Source organism: Crocuta crocuta, unplaced genomic scaffold (genome assembly GCF_008692635.1).
Source record: "Crocuta crocuta isolate KB4526 unplaced genomic scaffold, BGI_CrCroc_1.0 scaffold466, whole genome shotgun sequence".
Lineage (NCBI taxonomy): Eukaryota > Metazoa > Chordata > Mammalia > Carnivora > Hyaenidae > Crocuta > Crocuta crocuta.
In genome coordinates, this window is record NW_027529672.1 from 2,456,327 (window position 1) to 2,477,504 (window position 21,178).

Sequence of the window (21,178 nt, forward strand, 5' to 3'; positions counted from 1 at the left end):
CCCCGTTGGACCAGGCTCTACTGCCTGTGCCACACGGGAAGCTGGCCCACGCCTGCAGGCTCTGCCTTGGCTTTCTCTTCCTGTGTCACCACTTCCGTCGTGGGATGTTCTCACCTGACAGAATGGTGAGACACAGACCACGCAGGGATGCTACTGAGACCAGACTGAAGGGAGCTCCAGAATCGAAATGGGATAATTTACGAACACACCCTATTTGATGGCTGAAGGTTTGATGCACAAGTCGGAAACTGCCTCTATGATTTTCTCCTGTCTTCTACTTGAGAAAACAGCGCAAGAAGGTGCAAGCACCTGATTTAACTGATTTGGGGAGGGGAGTGGGAGAGCGGGGGCGGTTTCCTTGGCAACCCAGGCCTGATTCCCCCTCTGCTGATCTGCAGGGCTCGCAGGCGCCAGTCGCACTGCACTGAAAAGCTAGGCCTCGGCTCTCAATTAGGCAGGCAGCTCGCAGCTAGGGTCTGCCTGACGTCATTTTCTTCTCTGGAAAGAGTGCTTTTCATTCTTAAACTACTTCACTCGTACTGCAACTTCCTCCAGTATTTCAAAATTCATCTGGACAAACGAAACTGTTTTGAAACAAAGTTATACATTGATTTACTCAAAATTGCTAAGCATGTTTAATGGTCACTTTAAAAACAATTTTTTAATATTTATTTTTGAGAGAGAGAGAGCTCGAACAGGGGAGGGGCAGAGAGGGAGACAGAGGATCCAAAGTCACAGTGTGGGGCTCAGACTCACGAGCCATGATCACAACCTGAGCCAAAGCCAGACACTTACACAACCGAACCACCCAGGCACCCTTCCTTCCTTTTGATGTCTGCATGATATTCAATGGCTGGCATATACCACATTTACCTATCCCCTTATCTGTCAGTGGATATTTGGGGTGTTCCCACCTTTTCCCTGTTGTGACTGATTTGGTTACGAACGTTACGTACTCCAACAGGTGTCTCTGTGAGTCCCTGCTCCTTTCAGGCTCCTTTAGGGATAAGGAGGACTATCTAGCTTAGTATAATACCTGTATTTTTTAATTAAAGTGAAATTGTATCAGATATATCTATTATTGCATCCGGCTTTTTGCTTAATGTTAATGTTTTCTAAATTGTATCTACCCTATGCTATACAGATGCTTTGAGACCGTCTAAAAAGACCAGCCTCTCTGGCCCTCTCTCCTTTGGAGCATTCCAATCCGAAGGCCCTGGGGCAGACTAACAGGAGTGTCATTATGGAGGAGCGGCCAGTGTTGGGTGTCAGGAACCACACGGGCTGAAGAGGGCAGCCCTGTGGGGGTGGGGCCAGGGGAGACTGATTCCTTAGTGGCACTGATCAAACAACTAAACGTGTTAGGGTTTTCCCTGCCAGAGATGCGGGCCACAAAAATTGAAATGAAAGACCCAGAATAAGCCCTGTGGTGCTGGACTGTAAGTGGAGGTGGTGGAATGAGCTCATGGTTTCCAGTATAAACAAGTATATATAAACACAGATATGCGTGTGTGTAAGATTATGAATCCCGTCTCTGTGTGCTGAAAGTGACCAAGAGCATGAAGTCCAAGGGCAGTGAATGCACGAGCAGCTGCATGATGGCTAATTTTAAATACCCCTCTCCACTAACAGGAACCTTGGTTCGTAGGGAAAATGGTGGATTTCAGGGCTGCGGCATGGAAAGTACAGAACATACTGGGAACATCTTTTTGTACCAGAAAAGGAGGAAGTACTCAAAGAATGACGGCACATGCCAAAAGGACACAGAAGTTACCTTAAAGGGATTGCTGCTGGCCACATCAGGGATAATTTGAGCAATAAAATAGACGTAGTAACGAACTGTTCCCTTAATGTTACTTAATGTAAACGAAGAAACCACGAATCCATACTGATACAAATAATTGAATAAATTAAAAGTGTGATGACAAATACATTATCAGGGGTACCTGACTGGCTCAGTGAGTGGAGCATGTGACCCTTCCTCTTGGAGTTGTGAGCCTAAGCCCCACACTGGGTATAGAGACTACTCAAAAAAATAAAATCTGGGGCGCCTGGGTGGCTCAGTTGGTTGGGCACCTGACTTTGGCTCAGGTAATGATCTCATGGTTTGTGAGTTCAAGTCCTGTGTCAGGCTCTGTGCTGACAGCTCAGAGCCTGGAACCTGATTCAGATTCTGTGTCTCCCTCTCTCTCTGCCCCTCCCCTGCTCATGCTCTGTCTCTCAAAAATAAATAAACGTAAAAAAAAAAAATGTAAAAGAAAAATGTACCTCCCCACAAAGTACTTAATAATTTCAAGGGGAAAAACAGTAGCTTCACAGTGGAGAAGCCTCACATCACCTAAGTCAAGGGATGGCAAAGGACGTTCCCAGTAAGAGGGCAGAGCAGAATGGTGGGCTACAGGTAAGTGGCAAGGAGAAAAACGGCATCGCTTGGGATATTCCTGCCAGACACAGAACCTGAATGGATGTAATCATGAGAAAAATATCAGATAAACCTAAATTGGGGGATGGTCTACAAAACAGCTGGCCTGTACTCTGAAAGTGTCAAGGTCGCAAAGCCAAAGCCAGGTGGAGGCACCATTCCAACCTGCAGGAAACTAACAAGAGCTGATAACGAGATGCGGGACGTGATTCCTAACTTAATCCTTCTGCTACAACAGATGTTATTGAGAATTAAGAGGTACTAATAGACGCATGTTAATTTCTTGAATTTGATAGTTGTGCCTACACAGAAAAATGTCTTTGTTTGTGGGGAATCTACACTCAGCTACTTGGGGATGATGGGGCATCAAGTTGGCAACTAACTCTCCACTAGTCCAGAAAAGATTGAGTTCTTTGTTCTGTAAATTTCCTTCCAAATAAAAAGTACGTAAAAGAAGCAGCTACATAACCATCACACAGATGTATCATAATTTATTTAACCCTTTCCTTATTGGGGGCTTTTTTTCATGATTATAACTAATGCTATGATATAGTCTCATATAAAAACCCCTTCATTTCTCCTATTTTGGATTATTACCTTTGGCTAGATTTATCAGAAAAGGGATTAGTGGCAGGCAGAGATGGACAGATACCATATGTTTGCACGTATAGGAGGATTAGGAGGAACTTGACGGAGGACCAAGGGGGAGAAGAAGGGCGGAAATGGTGGGGGAAAGGGAGAGAGGCAAACCATGAGAGACTCTTGAATGCTGACAAAAACTGAGGACTGATGGATGTGGGGGGGAGGGGGGATGGGCATGGAGGAGGGCACTTTGGGGATGAGCACTGAGTGTTATGTGGAAACTAATTTGACAATAAACTATTAAAAAAAAAAAAAAGAAAAAAAAAAGAAAAGGGATTAGTGGGCCCAAGGGTACAAACTTTGTAATAGAGCTTTTTAAATTCTTTTCTTTTTTTTAAGGATTTTATGTTATGGGTGGGGGGATGAGATAAATGGGTGATGGGCATTAAGGAGAGTGCTTGATGGGATGAGCACTGGGTGTAATCACTGAATTCTATTCCTGAAATCATTATTCCATTATATGTTAATTAACTTGGATTTAAATTTAAAAAAATTAAATTGCATTAAATAAAAAAAAAAAAAACAATTTCAATATGGGGACAAACCCAATGTAGAATCCTGTGTGAGTGCATAGGGTCCTGCCCTGGACCCACTACATAAGCCTAATCAGGGTTTTCCAGAGCCAGGTACCAGGCCTCTTTATAAGATAACTTAGGCACCAATGAAAATTTCAAGTTTCCATTGTAATAGAACTTGAGAACTACATTGAGTAAAGATCTGATGACTTAAAAAGAATATATTTTATTTCATTTTTTTAAGTAAGCTCCATGCCCAACTTGGGGCTTGAACTTATAACCCTGAGATCAACAGTCATATGCTCTAACTTACTGAGCCAGCCACCTGCCAATGTAATAGAGTTTTTGAAACGTACTGATTAAGTATTTCTGAAAACATATGAGGCAATACTTAATGCCATTTAGCAATATTTGAATATATTTGTTTCACTGTACCCTTATCAGCAATATTGTATACTTAACTAATTATTTATAAATAAGCAAAAAATCATATTTTAAACTATAGTATTGTTTTAAATATTGTTTATTGTCAAGTTGGTTTCCGTATAACAACCAGTGCTCATCCCAACAACTGCTCTCCTCCATGCTCATCACCCATTTTCCCCTCTCCCCCACCCCCATCAACCCTCAGTTTGTTCTCAGTATTTAAGAGTCTCTCATGGTTTGCCTCCCTCCCTCTCCCCAACTATTTTTCTCCTTCCCCCTCCCCCATGGTCCTCTTGTTAAGTTTCTCCTGATCCATGAGTGAAAACATATGATATCTTTCTCTGCCTGACTTAACTTAGCATAATATCCTCAAGTTCCATCCATGTTGCTACAAATGGCCAGATTTTATTCTTTCTCATTGCCATGTAGTATTCCATTGTGTGTATAACCACATCTTTTTTTTTTTTTATTTCTAGGAGAGAGAGAGAGACAGCGTGAGCAGGGGAGGGTCAGAGAGAGAGGGAGATACAGACTCTGAAATAGGCTCCAGGCTCTGAGCTGGCAGTCAGCACAGAGCCCGACACAGGGCTTGAACCCACGAACCGCGAGATCATGACCTAAGCAAAAGTCGGACGCTTAACCGACTAAGCCACCCAGGCGCCCCTGTATAACCACATCTTGATCCATTTGTCAGTTGATGGACATTTAGGCTGTTTCCATGATTTGGCTGCTGTTGAGAGTGCTGCTATGAACATTGGGGTACATGTGCCCCTAGGCATCAACACTCCTGTATCCCTTGGTTAAATTCCTAGCAGTGCTATTTGCTGGGTCCTAGGGGGGTTCTATTGTTAATTTTTTGAGGAACCTCCACATTGTTTTCCAGAAGGGCTGTACCAGTTTGCATGCCCACCAAAACAGTGTAGCAGGGTGCCCGTTTCTCCACATCCTCACCAGCATCTATAGTCTCCTGATTTGTTCATTTTAGCCACTCTGACTGGCATGAGGTGGTATCTCAGTGTGGTTTTGATTTGTATTTCCCTGATGAGGAGGGATGCTGAGCATCATTTCATGTGTTTATTGGCCATCTGGATGTCCTCTTTGGAAAAGTGTCTGTTCATGTCTTCTGCCCATTTCTTCACTGGATTATTTGTTTTTCAGGTATGGAGTTTGGTGAGTTCCTTATAGATTTTGGATACTAGCCCCTTATCCAACAAGTCATCTGCACCTATCTTTTCCTATTCCATCGGCTGCCTATTAGTTTTGTTGATTGTTTCCTTTGCAGTGCAGAAGCTTTTTATCTTGATGAGGTCCCAATAGTTCATTGTTGCTTTTGATTCCCTTGCCTTTGAAGTTGTGTCGAGTAAGAAATTGCTGCAGCTGAGGTCAAGGAGGTTGTTTCCTGCTTTCTCTTCTAAGGTTTTGATGATTTCCTAGCTCACGTTCAGGTCCTTCATCCATTTTTAGTTTATTTTTGTGTATGGTGTAAGAAAGTGGTCTAGTTTCATCTTCTGCATATTGCTGTCCAGTTCTCCCAGCACCATCTGCTAAAGAGGTTGTCTTTTTTCCATTGGCTACTCTTTCCTGCTTTGTCAAAGATTAACTGGCCATACATTTGTGGGTCCAATTCTGGGTTCTCTATTCTATTCCATTGGTCTATGTGTCTGGTTTTGTGCCAATACCATACTGTCTTGATGATTACAGCTTTGTAGTACAGGCTAAAGTCTGGGATGGTGATGCCTCCCATTTTGGTTTTCTTCTTCAATATCACTTTGGCTATTTGGGGTCTTTAGTGGTTCCATACAAATTTTAGGACAGTTTGTTCTAGTTTTGAGAAGAATGCTGGTGCAATGTTGATTGGGATTGCATTGAATGTGTAGATTGCTTTGGGTAGTATTGACATTTTAACAACATTTATTCTTCCAATCCATGAGCATGGAATGTTTTTCCATTTCTTTGTGTCTTCTTCAATTTCCTTTGTAAGTTTTCTATAGTTTTCAGCATACAGAGGTTTTACATCTTTGGTTAGGTTTATTCCTAAGTATTTTATGGTTTTTGGTGCAATTGTGAATGGGATCAGTTCCTTGATTTCTTTTTCTATTGCTTCATTATTGGCGTATAAAAATGCAACCGATTTTTAAAAAAGCAATGTTAAGCCACTGTGGAATGAAAACCCTTGGTTTTCTTCTCTGTTGTACTCTCTGCTACTGCCGTAGTCACGTTTCAGTACTCTGGTTAGCGAATGTGGGTTGGATTGGATCACTTGCTCACAAAACTCAGGCAAATGACTACTATTGCCTATTTATTACAAAGGATATTTCAAAGGCTCTAAGAACAGCCAGATGGAAGAGATGCACAGAGCAGGGATGGGGGTGCAGAGGCGTCCACACCCCTCCAGGTGTACCACCCTCCCAGCACCTGTCCTGGGCACCATCCTTTTGGGTTTTATGAAGCTTTGTTACATAGGCACGATGGATTAAATCACTGGTTGCTGATGATTAATTCGACCTCCAGCCTCACTCTTCTCCTTGGAGGTGGGGGAGGCAGGAGAGCACCCTCGCTAATCCCAGGGTTGGTTCCCTTGGCAACCCACCCCCCCATCCTTTGCAGCTTTTCCAAAAGCCACTTCATTAACATAAACTCAGGTATAACTGAAAGAGGTCTGTTACGAATAACTTCATCTTTCTTATCACTTAGGAAATACCAAGGGTTTTAGGAGCTTTGTGCCAGGTACTGGGAGAAAGACCAACAAATACATGTTTCTTATTAGAAATCATAATATCACAATCATTCTGGGCTGTTTTATCTTTACCGTCATTGCTTACCTAGAGAAGCCGTAGCATTTCCAACCACGTACACCGACTTAGCATTCCACTTTTCTTTCAAAGAATCTTTCCAGACTGTAAAACATGGAATGATACATTAGCTGCAAATACCATAAGTGGCCGTTTGCACTGTTGCCCAAAGATGCCCGTTCAGCCTAAGACACTTGTGAACAAGGCAAACTATTAATCACCAAATGTAAAGAGAAGCATCTCAAACCAAAATTCCATTTTTATTCTGTTCATATTCAGCAGGCAGATTTTTTTATTTAAAAGAAAATTTTTAAATGTTTATTTTGAGAGAGAGAGAGACAGAAACAGAGAGCAAGCAGGGGAGTGGCAGAGAGAGAAGGAGACACAGAATCCGAAGCAGGCTCCAGGCTCTGAGTTGTCAGCACAGAGCCTGATGCGGGGCTTGAACTCATGAACAGTGAGACCATGACCTAAGCTGAAGTCGTATGCTTAACCAACTGGGCCATCCAGCGCCCCTCGGGCAGGCAAAGTTTTAAAAATCACTTTGGTAAATGTTTCAGTATGCCTTGCTTAAAATATTAACTCATTCCCACAGTCAGCACTAGAAGCATGTTTAGTGTGTACCAGAAAACAAATATAACTTGAAGAATTAATTTGCAACGTGACATTAAAAATTTAAAACCGAGGGGTACCTGGGTGGCTCGTACATTGACTCTTGATTTTGGTTCAGCTCCTGATCCCAGGGTTGTGGGGTACTCAGCATGGAGCCTGTTTGAGATTCTCTCTTTCTCTCCTTCTGCTCCTCCCCTACTCATACATTTTCTCTCTCTTAAAATTTTTTTTTTTAATTAAAAAATACAGACTTTCATTTATTTAAAAAAATCTTTTTAGTAATCTCTACACCCAACTTGGGGCTCAAAGTCATGACCCTGAGATCGAGAGTCACACGCTCTTCTGAATGAGCCAGACAGGCGCCCCTAAAAATCTATACTTTTGAAGAGAAAAAGTCACTGGTCATTGAAACGTGGCAACTTAACATCTAATTAGGCAATACAGCTGGTTTTATTTGGGACATAAATCTGAAAGCAGTCAAGGAGCTGTAATCTCTGCCAAGAGGACTTATTTTTCCATTAGGTCAAAGGAAAGATAATATATTTCAGGTTCATAAGCAAACACAATTTAGTAGAGAACACTACCGTTTTATGACAAAAACAAACATCTCTAAATGTGGATGAAAGAAATATAAAGAGAAAACGGGTTGTACAGATAGATTATCAGGCCACTGGGGGTTCAATATTGAACAGTGTTCAGTACTGAACACTTTTTTAGAAGACAGGAAAATATGAGCTCTCCCTTCTTAGAATCCGATTATGAGCAAAACTTTCCCCTATATTTAAGTGTGACACTACCTTTTGCACTCCCATTGGAAATTTCCTTTTATTTACTTTTTTTAAAAAAAGATTTTTATTTTTTTAAATAACCTCTACACCCAGCATGGGGCTCAAACTTATATACCCCATTACCAAGAGTTGTATGCTCCAGCGACTGAGCCAGCCAGGCAACCCCGCGTGGGGAAACTTCCTTTGAAAAAGTAACCAGAGATTGAGTTTCACCTTCTTTCCTACCCCACCAATGTAAATAATATTTATCTGAATATTACCCTATCGCATGTGGGCAAACCATCCTCCAAGCCTCGTAGCTGACATTTCTTTTCAGCAGGAGGTCAGTGTGTATACGAACCCATCAAGAAGGTGATTTTTTAGGCTAGAACAGAAACCTGATTGAACATAGACGATAACTGTTCACCACTGCTGCTTACTCCCACCAGCCCACCATGAGCCAGGCAACATCCTAAATGTTTCTTTTTGGGACTCACACCGGTAGCTGAAATCACAAATCTGCAACTTACAGACCCTGTGGTCTTGATGCGTCATACCCTCTTGTTCTTCAAGCTCTGGCAAGTCGTATCTACCTCAAGGGTAAAGCATTTAGCATGGGATTTGGCACAGGGAGGGCACTCCTAAGTTCTAGCTAGCTGACAGTTAGAAGTGATGATCCTGGGGCACCTGGGGGGCTCAGTCGGTTGAGCATTTGACTTCGGCTCAGGTCATGATCTTGCATTCGTGGGTTTGAGCCCCGTGTTGGGCTCTGTGCTGACACCTCAGAGGCTGGAGCCTGCTTTGGATTCTGTGTGTGTCTCTCTCTCTCTCTGCCCCTCCCCTGCTCGTGCCCTTTCTCTGTCTCTCAAAAAATAAAATGTTAAAAAAATTTTCTTAAAAAGTGATGATCCTGGAATGGAAGGATTATTTATTATGCCCACTTTATAGACAAGGACACCAAGGCTCAGTGTGGTCAAGGAACTGGCCAAGATCAGTGTGGCCATCTGAAGCCAGGCCTAACTTGCTGCAAAGCCACTCTGTAACAACCCCTGGCTGAGGCCTCCACTGATAACTAGAGCAGGGCAGGCTGGGGTCTGAAGCCCACTGTGCGCTGACTGGTTCTGTGGCCTTAGATGAGCGCTTCCCAAGCCGCAGCTTCCTTCTCTGTACAGCAGTGAGGACCACAGCACGCTCCGGCCAGCAGTCTAGTGATACATGAGGTAAAAAATGGAAGGTATGTATCAGAGCCTGGTATACATTAGGCACCCCATAAATGTCAGCCACCAAGTGGTCTGACTGCAAAGCCTAAGGTGGCTGTTCAGTCTGAAACCTGGGCTCTGCTCACATGTTCTGATGGAGCGGGAAGGAGGCAGGAAGAAGGGTTAAAGAGATGGTCCTGTGATTAAGTGCCTGGCGTGCACCGGCCATTTTCTCAAAGCTGCTGGGTCTTCTCATCCCCTTGAGGAAAGAGACGGCCACCAGTGTATGCTGAGGACAGGGAGGACCACCTGGCAGGTGAACTGCTCAGGGACTGGGGACTTAAGGAGGCAGCCCTGTCACCTGTATCCCAAGGCAGTATCTGTGACACGGCACCACGAGGCGCTTACTCCTGTCAGAAGGCTAATGGGTTAATGTGTCACTTTGTGTGGGATGTTAAGAGTCAGCTTATAAGAAGAAAGGCCATTTTCTGCTTCCTCCAAAGGTTACACAAACATGAAGACACTTGGTACCTGAATCCTTTTTTAAGTTAAAATTCATTGAGATTTTTCAAACCTGAAGGGCAGTTCTTTCTGGCATCTGATATCCTCAGTAGGAAGAATCAGAGTAAAGAAACGTCCAGTGGAATTTACAACAGCGTCTCCCCTACCTTCAGGTTTTAGTTTTTTGTTTTTGTTTTGTTTTGTTTTGAGAGCGAGAGCGAGAGCGAGCAGGGGAGGGGGACAGCAAGAGAATCGTAAGCAGACTCCACACACAGCACTGGGCACAATGTGGGACTTAAGCCCATGACCGCAAGATCATGACCTGAGCCAAAATCAAGAGTCAGGTTGTAACTGACTGAGCCACCCAGGGACCCGCCCTCTCCCCACCCCCACTTGCCTTCAGTTTTATTGTCCTTCTCCAAACACAGTTCCACTGCTTCCACTGCTCTGGGGCTGGTAAAAATGAGTCCCCCGTAGCCTTCAGGATGAGACAGCTGCATGCCAAATAGCAACAAAGGCATGTTTTACATGAAGACCAAGTTCAACATTTCCCAGCATTCCAAATGCTTCACAGGAGGAAATTCCTCCCTCCCTCCCTTCCTTCCTTCCTTCCATCCATTCATCCATCCATCCATCTACTCAACACCAACTGGGAGCATACGAAATGCCTGGAACTGTGCACTATTCATGTGAATTCACTATTCACACTCTCGGGTGAACCCAGGTGAGTTCACCATTCATGGCACTTCCCTCAAGCAGCTCACAGCCCAGGGGTGGGGGTGGGGGGGTGGGGACAGGGAAGGGAGCCGTAGGGTGGTAAGTAGGACAGGTGCAGACGGGGGCCATCTGACCCAGCCTGGGCTTGGGCGGGGTGCCGGCAGACTGGACCTGTGTCTGTAATAAAACTGCAATCTTCAAGGGGTGATATGGATGCTGAAGCCCTGATTTTCAAAGATGATAATGGTGATAAGATCTACTGAACATTGCCGTTTTTACCTGTTTTCTCCCCAAACCTGGGAAAGTACCATGTGAGATGGGTGGGGGTGTCATCATCTCCCAGATGAAGACACAGCCCTGGAGAGGCTAAGGAGCTGGTCCAAAGTGCGCGGCAGAGCCAGGGCTCAAGCGCATGCTGAGACCCTCCTCACGGCATAGGAGCTTCGAGAGGGCTCAGGAGAGCCCCGGAGGGCACGCTGGCTGGTGGAGACAGAGAGGGGCCTGTGGAAACTCTGGTATCTCTATGAGCCCGAGTCTAAGAAGCGATTTCAAGCGATGAGATCTTTGGCGCCTTGCAGGGCTGCTTACGGAAGAGCGTGCCTACTGGGGCCCCGCTGACACAGTCCCCTCAGCACACGACCCAGCGCCTAGGAACGGAACAGATGCCCGGTCGATGTTTGCTGGGGAAACTACCGAATGAATGGTGCAATATTCAGCCCGGGTCTAAGGGAAAACATGTGCTTCCGTACAGAGCTGCTGGCAGGCCTGTGCCGGGCGAAGCAGGAGGGGTGCCGTCAGCGCTCAATCAGGCGTGGGGCCTGGGAGGGGGGCTGGGCACCCCGGTCCCACGGACCCACCCCAGCTCTGGGCCCGTGTGTCCAGGGGAGCCCCCGCTCCTGGGGCTGGCCACACACTAATGAGGTGGCCTGAGTGCTGAACCTTCGATCTGAAATGTTTGCGAGGTCTTTCTGAGGCCGCGTCTGGCGGGACCCTCACGACAGCACCGGGCAGCGAGCGGACGCCGTGCGGAGCCGCGCTCTGACTGGCTGGAGGGCTCGGCCGAGTGGCCCAGCCTGGGGCCTAGCTCTCAAAGGGCACGGTGACATGACAGCCAGCCGTGCGGCGCGGGTGAACGGGAGGGCTAGCTGGAAGGGCCCACTGCTGAGAGCCCCCCACAACCCGCTCTCCCTGCCCCACAGGCCCCGCCTCCGGGAAGGGGTGGCTTTCTGGGGGAGCAGCTGGGGGCCCACGGACACTCCAGGAGCCGCATCCACGGGGCCCAGGTGAGGCTGTGCTGCCCTTGTTTAAAGTCTGCTCGTACAACGAGGGGGTAGTGCAGAGCTCCTACCGGCTTGGGTTGGCAACGATTCTACAGAGACTCAGAAATTATGGTACTCAGACACTGACAGACTTACCTTCTCAGAAAAACTGGAAAGAGACAAAAACTCAAATGATAAAACAGGGATCAGAGTGGCTTCAAGTCCATATAATCCTAGTTCCTGCAAATACAAGAATATAGTTCTGGATTGGCCAGGGCTGTTTGGAAAATAGGGAAAGGGTCACAGCAACAACTTGCTTGGTGTCAGCTCCTCAGGAGGCTGGCAGACACCCCCCCCCCCCCCGCTAGCCAGGNTTAGGCTTCGCAGGACCAGGGGCCTCGGGCACTTACCCTGACGTATGGATCTTGGCCACAATCATCCTCCTTAGAGTCTTTTAGTAGAAGAACCTTCATTGTCGCCTGGCAGTCCTTACAGGGTGCTGTGACTGAGCAGGGAAACGGATGGATCTTAATTAGATCTCAAGGACCCTTCCTGAGCCGTGTGGGACAGAAGCAGGGGAAGAAGGTAATCAGCTGCTGCCTGAGGTGACCCGTCCCTCGCCCACAATGACTTAGCGTTCATGGGCTTGTTCCTTCTGAAGACCTTGTCACCGATAACACCAAGGGACAGCATGCTGGCCCTTGATATCACTTGGAAAGGCAGATGAAAGCCATTAGGGAAAGCCAGTGTCCTGGCCACACATTTAAAGAAGAAGTGACGCAAATTTGGGGTTGTATATCAATACAAATAGTAGAGAAATTATTTTAAGGAAATAAACAAGTACTTCTGTTCCAAGGTAACCATACTAAATAGTTCATAAACTCTTTAGGAAATAATTAGGTTGACCTTCCTACTTCTCAGATGATGTTTTATAAATGTTATCAAATATTATGAGACAGCTTTCAAAAGTTTCCTCTAACAGCCGGGAAAATAATTCATTGATATGTATCAAAAGCCTCATACATTTCATACTCTTTCTTCCTATGATTTTACTTCTAAGAGTAAATACCAAGGCACGACTCATAAATGTGTGCAAAGACTAACATAAAGCTGTTCATCCTGGTATTTTTTCTTTTAATGAAATAATTGACATAGGACACTGTGTAAATTTGTAAATTTCAGGTATTCAGCTGTTGACTTGATACATTTATATACTGAGGTGTGATCACTATAGCAGTGATGTTAGCTAACACCTCTGCCAGGCCTCCTCATGACCTCTTTTCTGTGGTGGGAAGAGCTGAGATGAGCTCTCCGGGGATCTCTGAAGCCTGTGATATAGTGTTGTTGGCTATGATCACCGTGTTGTGCATTAGGGTCTCCAGGACTTTCCCTCTTCCAGGGGCAAGACTGTAGGATTTACAGTGGGAAACAGAGTAAATGTCCAATGGTGAGAAAATGGTACAGTCATGTGAAATCATCAAAATAGTCGTTAATAACTTAATTACATGGATCACCAAATAATGTTAAGTTAAAAAAAACTGGATGCATACATAGTGTGAATTTATAGATTTTGTATATACATATAGGTGAAAGAATCTGCACCAAAATACTACTAATGATTATCTCTGGGGGGGGCATGTTAGGGTGACTGTTTTGTTTTCCTCTTTCTGTATTATCCACATTTTTTCTTGCAATAAACATTAAATTCTTTTGTATCACGGCGTGGGCNCGCATGTTAGGGTGACTGTTTTGTTTTCCTCTTTATTATCCACATTTTTTTTTCTTGCAATAAACATTAAATTCTTTTGTATCACGGCGTGGGCGGGGTGGAATTCAATATGACCACCCCAAAGGCCTCAAAATGAATGTTGCTGGAGAACTGTGAATAAACCCTCCTGAGATGTGGATTACGATCCCGTTACTTACTTACCTACCTACCAGTTACTTACTTACTAAATACTACACAAGCGGCTTATAACAGTCAAACAGCACATATTGTTTGGAGCAGAAATGTGTTAACTCCGGGCACCATTACTTGTTAGTTATGACTGAATGGGTTCTGGAACATTATAATATCTACGGGACGTCTTACAGAAAATCTGGCTCAAAATGAATTGCTTTGTATCTAAGCAACCAACCCTGGATGAACAAATAATAATTATGAAATCAAGTTCTAATTACTGCTGCCACCGAGCTGTTAGCTACAGAGGCTGGAGATTTGGGAAAATGGGCAGTCTCATTTCTGTCATTTCCTGAAGGTACTTGGCATGTGTCTGCCTTTTAGGAAGTTAGGAACCTGCCTTTTTTTTTTTTTTAATTTTTTAAAATGTTTTATTTATTTCTGGGAGAGAGAGAAAGAGTGCGCAGGGGAGGGTCAGAGCAAGAGGGAGACACAGAATCTAAAGCAGGCTCCAGGCTCTGAGCTAGCTCTCTGCACAGAGCCTGACGTGGGGCTCGAACCCACTAACCATGAGATCATGACCTCAGCCGAGGTCGGACGCTTAACCGACTGGTCCCCCCAGGCGCCCCAGCAACCTGCCTTTCTAAGACGGTCGTGCTCACGGGTCAGCCCAGCTATGATCTGGCCCCAGTTATTCACGAGTGCTAACGGAGGCATTGCGGTAGAGGTGCCCTGGAGACAGGACAGAGTCCATCACCGGGGGGCATTTAGCCTGGGAGATTACCCTAGAGAATCTGGGAGGGCCTCCTCCAGTCAGTGGAAGGCCTTACGGGCAGAACCCAGGCTTCCCTGAGGACGAATTCCCACCTGGTGACACAGCGTCAGGTCCGCCTGGGCTGGCCTGCCCTCCTCGGCTTGCACCCTGGGTCTCAGACTTGCATGAGGCCGTCACTTGCAGTAGGCCGCCTAATCCCTACCGCCCACCGGCTCTGCTTCTCTGCTTGAACCCTGACTGATGCTGAGAGCCCCTTCCGGGGCTCCAGGAATCTGCAGGTCACCAAGTGGCAGATAAAGCTTAGCATTTTCTGTTAACGCATACACGTGTCCAAGCACACAGGACAAGCAAGCATTGTGGGGATTACAAAGTGGAAGCCTAATGCTGTTGGAAGGAGGCCGTTCTGGGCCACAGCCCTCAGCGCCCCCATGTCCCCGGCATGGTTCTAGGCTCTGGGCTGTGGATCCCCAAGGTTTCAAAGGCTATGCTAGTATTGCTTTCAAATTCCAGGAGCCAGCCTCTCACAAAAGTGTTTCTCTGTTGTTCTCAGGCAGTGACGCCTGCAATCTGCCCTGGGGATTAGGTCTGCATTATTCATTGGGGAAGGAGCACAAGTTCAAGTACTACTAAGTGCTATATAAGGTGATGGGGGAGAGGTGACTGGGTGCTGATAGCTCGGTGCCTCTCCAGGGCCACCTCTCTGAGAAGGTGACATCTTAGTTGAGATCAGAATGACAGCGGCAGTGAGGAAAAATGTTTGCATTAGTAAACTAAGCGCTTTGGTACCAGAGTGATACTTTTTATCTTCCTGCCTCCCTGTTCTCCCAAACACTGGGTGGGGTGTGCAAAGTATAGAAGAGGCGGCATAGTATAGGCGTCGGGGGCCCAGCCTTGAGCACCAGTCGGCCTGCCTGTGACACCGCCACCCAGCTCTGTGACTGCTACCGGGCTCTGCCACTTATCAGTTCAGGGACCCTGGAGTTCTGCCTTCTACGTGGCAGCTTCCTCACCCATGAAACAGGCCAACCTCATCAATTTCAGGCAACTGAAGCGTTCAGTCTCTGGTGTATGGTGAGTGCTCAGTAAGTGTTAGCGGTTACTTTATGTCCTCTGAGTCACTTGGCCACCCGACAGCTTGGTACCACAGAGGTGACTGCCACTCCACAGAGGAGGAGACACACGCCGGGGGGGGGACAGCTGCTCCGTGACACCACACTGCCCTCCTTTTGTCACCCCCCAGAGAGGAAAGGGCAAGCAGATGTGAGGCAGGGTGAGGAGAAATCAATCTGTAAACAAGGTTCCCACTCCTGGTAGAACCCAGTGAGGCCCTGTCCAGCCCCGTGTCCCCACGCCACCCTGCACTCCAGCCGCCCCAGACTTCTCTCCGTCTCTCAGTCTTGCCCTTCTCAGGGCTTCTTGCACTAACTCCTACACCAGGGCCCGGGCAGGGGTTAGCGGATATGCCCTCGGGTGTGCTCTCAAGGTGGAGCCAACAGTACTTAATGGGGCCGGAGCAGGGTGGGGGAGAGAAGGGGCTGAGTTTACAGCCCGAACAACAGGGAGGATGGAAGCACGGTCAGGGGACGCGAAGGGAAGGGGACCAAGGCTCATCTGGGACATGTTACGTTTGAGGACGCCTATCCCGCACCCGTGTGCCTCAGCCCGACTGTGTGCCACGAGCAGCCTGCAGGGCTCTCGGCCCCCGGGCAGCTGGTGGGGCCCCGGGCAGCCAGAACCAGGGCCGCCCCAACCAGGGCTGGCTGCCTTGATCTGGAAACTGTACACCCTGTCTATGTGCCACAATGTGCTGGATGAATGCTAGCATTTAGTAGGTCCGCTCTAGTGTTAAACGAGTTGGAGAGTCCTGGCATTAGATGCCCAAATGGAGAAAGTGGGCAGGCATTTTGGGCTCGGGGGGCAGGTGGGGGTGTGAGGTCAAAGATTTGGGCGTTGTCAGTGCATAGAGGGTATGTTCTGAGGCCCCAGGGCCTGGTGACAGGAGGAGGAGGCCCAGGACAGAGCCCTCCAGTGCCCAGGTGATGCCAGGTCAAGCTGGGCAGGGGAGAGCCTAGCGAAAGAGAAGGAGGGCAGACTGCAGTGAGTCTTCATCATTCCAGAATTCCATCGATACCGGAATTCCGAAGACGAGGGGGCTAGACAGCAGACGTTTATTTGCTCACAGTTCTGGAGGTTGGAAGTCCAAGATCAAGGCATCCTCGTGGTTGGTTCCTGGTGAGAGCTCTCTTCCCGGCCTTAGAGACTAGCGTCTCCTGGCTGTGTGCTCATGTGGTCTTTCCTCTGTGTTTGTGCGGAGAGAGACCTCTGGTGTCTCCTCTTCTGGGAAGGGTACCAGACCTATAGGACCAGGCCTCCTCCGAGTGGGTATTAGGGCTTGACCGCCCAGTGACCTCAGCTAATCATTACTGCCTTTTTTTTCTTTTTTTTTTTTGAGTAGGCTCTACGCCCAAAATGGGGCTTGATCTCATGACCCTGATATCAAGAGTCACATGCTAGATCCATTGAGCCAGCCAGTGCGCCTCTTCATTACCTCTTTAAGGGCACTATATCCAAATAAAGTCATGTTGGGGATTAGGGCTTCAACATACGAATGGGGGGGTGGGGTGGGGGACACAATTCAGTCCATAACAGAATAAGTTCTAGAATTAAGTGGAGGTAATGATGTAGATACAGGAAGTGAAGATGACTCAGTTTTGCTATGAAGAGGAGAAACAAGGCCATGGCTGGCGAGGAAGGCAGTGGGTCAAGGGACGTCCCAGGGGTACCTCCCCACTCCCCAGTGCACACAAACAGGAGACACCAGAACCAAGGTGGGCACTGAGCTGGAGTTCCGGACTATCAGCAAGTCAGAGAGAACCGTGCGATGCACTTGGGGAGCACTGAGCAAGGACCTTTGGCAGCACTCTCTCCCCGGAGTTCCTGGGGTAGCGCATTCTGCCTTGCTCACCTTGCAGAAGCTCCTGTATTTTATCACAAGGAGAAGTAAGAAAGGACCAGCTGGCCAGAAAGGTGGCCTGTCAACTAGACAGGGCGGGGCTCGGCAGTCCTACCTTCCTTTACCCAAGAAACACTGAATCCCTCCTGTGTGATGCTGAGAACTGGGTGCTGGTTAAGGGACAAACAACACCTAACACCCACTCTCAAGATGCTCCAGGGCTGGTGGGGGGAAACTGACAACCACAGAACTGTGAGCTAAGTGTTGAGGGAGACACACACACACACACACACACACACACACACACAAGTACTGCCTATTGCAAACTGCCAGCATTCAGAAGAAAGGCTTTAAAAGTCTGCACTTGGGCCCAGGCCTCCGCTGATTCAGAATTCATCTTCTGCTGTGGCCGAGGGTTTAGGATGATATGTGCACCTGCCAGCTACTTTGTATAGAAGGTCTGGCACAATTAAAAAAAGGGAGTTCAGCAGCAGATTCATGCCGAATAGGCTGGAGACAGGTAAAGCCAGCAGAGATGCTTTTGCTGACCAGAGCCTGCAGTGTTCTAGGGCCTGGGGCGGGCGAGGGGGTTCTCAAAGAGTGCGCAAGCCCCTTCTCAGCACTGTTCATCTGCACACGGAGCTCCTTCAGTTGTTCCCATCAAGAAGCTCATGTACCCACCACCCAGTGGCCTGCTATGAAGAGCTAGCAGCGAAATGGTAGATCCTTGCACTTGGGCTGTTAGGCTCTGAATCCAAAATTTATGTGCTGAAGTCCTAACCCTCAGTACATCAGAATGTGACCTTATTTGGAAATAGGGTCCTGGCAGATGCAGTCAAGTTAAAATGAGGTCATTAGGGTGGGCCCTAATCCAATAGGGCTGGTATCCTTGTAACAAGGGGAGATGTGGACACCCAGACACGCACTCAGGGAACACAGAGATCGGGGTGATGTATTAACAAGCCGAGGGACGTCAGAGATGGCCCACCAGCCACCGGAACTGGGGGAGAGGCCCAGAACAGATTTCTCAGAACAGCCCTCGGAAGGACCCAACCCTAATGACATCTTGATCTTAGAATTCTAGCCTCTGCAACTGGCTGAGACAATTCATTTCTACCCTATACACCACCCAGTCTGTGGCCCTTTGATACGGCAGCCTGGGAACCAATACAGCCTCCTTCAAGTTGAAGCCTGGACTGTCGTGTCCACACGGGAATTCTGTTATCCCTGCATTTCTCCTGGACCAAGTTGAAAGCTCCCTGCTTGAAGACACTCCTGTTACCTGCCTCGCAGCAGGAGGAGGAGGGAGCCAGGAACAGGAGACAGGCAGGGCTATCCCCAGGCTTTTAAATAAGGAGGACCATACACGAGCCACTTTAGAACTTTAGGGAAGAGGCTCGTCAGAGGGGAAGGGTTTTGCACTGTGGGGGAGGGGCGAGGCCCGTGTTCTGGTCTAGGCTGCTTGTCTCAGACCCTGTGGTCGTGCAATGGACGGGGTCCCCTGGGCTGCTGGTTGTTTTGAGGGACTTTCTTCCCCATATTGGATGCTCAGTAAGTATTTGTTCTCACTGAGGGGAAACAACTCTTCAGAGTTACCCAGCATCTCCGGAGCAGGGTGAAATGATCTCTTTTCCTTAAACCAAGGGAAAGAAACGACTTGATGAAGACCACTTCCCTGGCAAGAAAGAGTCAGGCCTCAGTCACACTTTCTGGCTGCATCCTGCTGCTCTCTCAGCAGTAACAACAGCTGCCCTTTTATTGAGCACTTACCCTGTGTTATGTAAGGGGCCAAGCATTTTACATGGCGGGATCTCAACCCCCATTTAAACCAGCAAGGTAGGTATTATTATCCTTAATTCGCAGAAGAGGAAACCAAGACTGAAGGACTGAGCACTGGGCCCAAGGTCACACAACACAGTGAGTGGCAGCGGGTGGAATTTAATCCATGTCTACCATCTCGGCTCTTTTAAGATACTCTACACTCTGACCCGGGAGCTAGTCTGAGGGCACAAGTTAGGCATTTCCCCTGATCTCTTATCAAAGCAATGCCTAATCACTGTGGAAAGTTTGCAAAAAATACCAAAAAGTATAGTTCCTCAAAAAACAGTACACAGAATTATCATATAACCAATCAGCTCCACTTCTGGGTACAGACACCGCAAAATTTAACAGCAGGGACTCAAACAGGTTATTTGTATGTCCAAATTCACAGCCGCGATATTCCTAAGAGTCAAAAGGTGGTGGCAACCCACATGCCCACCAATGGACAAATGGATAAACAAAATGCGGTATATACGCACAACGGAGTATTATTCCGCCTTAAAAAAAGGAAATTCTGACACCTGCTACATGGGTGGAACCTCGGGTGAACTTGTACTAAGTGAAATAAGTTGTCACAGAAGAATAAACATTATAGGATTCCACCAGAGAAGNAGGGGAGGGTAGGAAATGAGGAATTCTAGTTTAATGGACACAGAGTTTGGTTTTACAAGAAGGTCTGGGGATGGATGGTGGTGATTCTTGCACAATAACGTGAATATACTTGATACTCACTCAACTGTATACTTAGAGATTACCCATACTGTCTGAGCGCACCTCTGTTGATAAATTGGCACCATGCCTTCCGAGTCTTTTTTCTAATTTGAGCCTTGTAATAGGTTTTTGTTTTGCTTTTTTATAGCTTCCTTTCTTCCATATTAGAGGAAGATGTTTTTACATAGTTGTGGGACCCAAAGGGGTCATTTTAAGCTACCCAATCAGATGTGAATCCCTGATAGGGAGGTCTACAGATACCCATATTGTGGGCTGGTAGCAGACACTCCCAGGAAAGATGGAACTTACAGAAAACAGTCATGGGGACTCTGGGTTCTGGGGACCATTATGTCACCCTGACTCCATTTCCTGCTGCTGAAGGATCACTGAGGAAAGGTCGGCCTAACCCTCTGGGCAGCGCCTTCCGTGTTTACAGTCACAGCTCTCCAATCCGCTTTCCTCATTTTACAGAGGAAAACACGGCTAAACCACAGACCTTCTTTTCAGAAAGCTGCCGTCTTCTTTAATTAAGGACCTTCTTTCCAAATCATCTTTACAATGGCTGCTTACTGGTGGCCCAAGTGAGAAATCTGGTGAGGAGCTGAATTTTATTCGGCCCAGGATCGATCTTGTAAAACTCCAGAACCTCCGGGTGCTCCTGATCTTGACAGGTGACGCTCCGACGGCACTGGGCCGGAGCCCCACTTGGCCACCACCCGCCGCCGCAGCAGCGCTCACCACGGCCCCTCCACTCCGTTCTGAGTGGGCTCTGCTCTGCTCTGCAACTGAGATTTCCCCACTAGACCCGAAGCACTGAAGGTTAAAGAAACTTTCAGGTCCAGAAATGCGCTGAAAGAGCGCTGGCTGGGGGCGGGGCTTAGGGTGGGATTCGTTCAAACGCGGACAAGGTTACGCCACTGGCGGTGTTGGGGGGCCCCCTCGGGGCCAGGCCTGACCTTGCCGCGCGGGCATCTGCGCTCGGGCCGACCGCTGCCCCCAGGGCCGGGGCCCCCCGCCCAAGCCAGCAGCGACCGGAGCTCCGCCCGCTCCTCGTCACGCTGCCGCCAGGCCTCGGTGTCATCGTCGGCACCGTGGGCGGCGACACCTACCTCGCCGGGCTGCACAGGCCCGAAAGGCTAGGCGCTGAGGCCGTGCCGAGCGCTCGG

General features: G+C 47.6%; 1 protein-coding gene across 3 annotated transcripts in view; it reads right to left on the reverse strand.

Moving 5' to 3' along the window:
* UROS (uroporphyrinogen III synthase) overlaps nt 1-21,178 on the reverse strand; it is a 36,919-nt gene extending 15,741 nt beyond the window's left edge. Inside the window, exons 1-5 of one of the 3 annotated variants that reach the window (XM_077762956.1) lie at nt 21,122-21,178; nt 12,263-12,404; nt 12,009-12,092; nt 10,274-10,370; nt 6,828-6,902 (exon numbers count right to left, since the gene is read on the reverse strand). In XM_077762956.1, coding sequence (XP_077619082.1) covers nt 6,828-6,902; nt 10,274-10,370; nt 12,009-12,092; nt 12,263-12,325 — 319 coding nt within the window. In that variant the 5' untranslated portion in view covers nt 12,326-12,404; nt 21,122-21,178. Of the gene's footprint in view, nt 1-6,827; nt 6,903-10,273; nt 10,371-10,901; nt 11,300-12,008; nt 12,093-12,262; nt 12,405-21,121 lie in introns of those variants that run through there. The other 2 variants (XM_077762957.1, XM_077762959.1) reach the window with 2 other exon arrangements.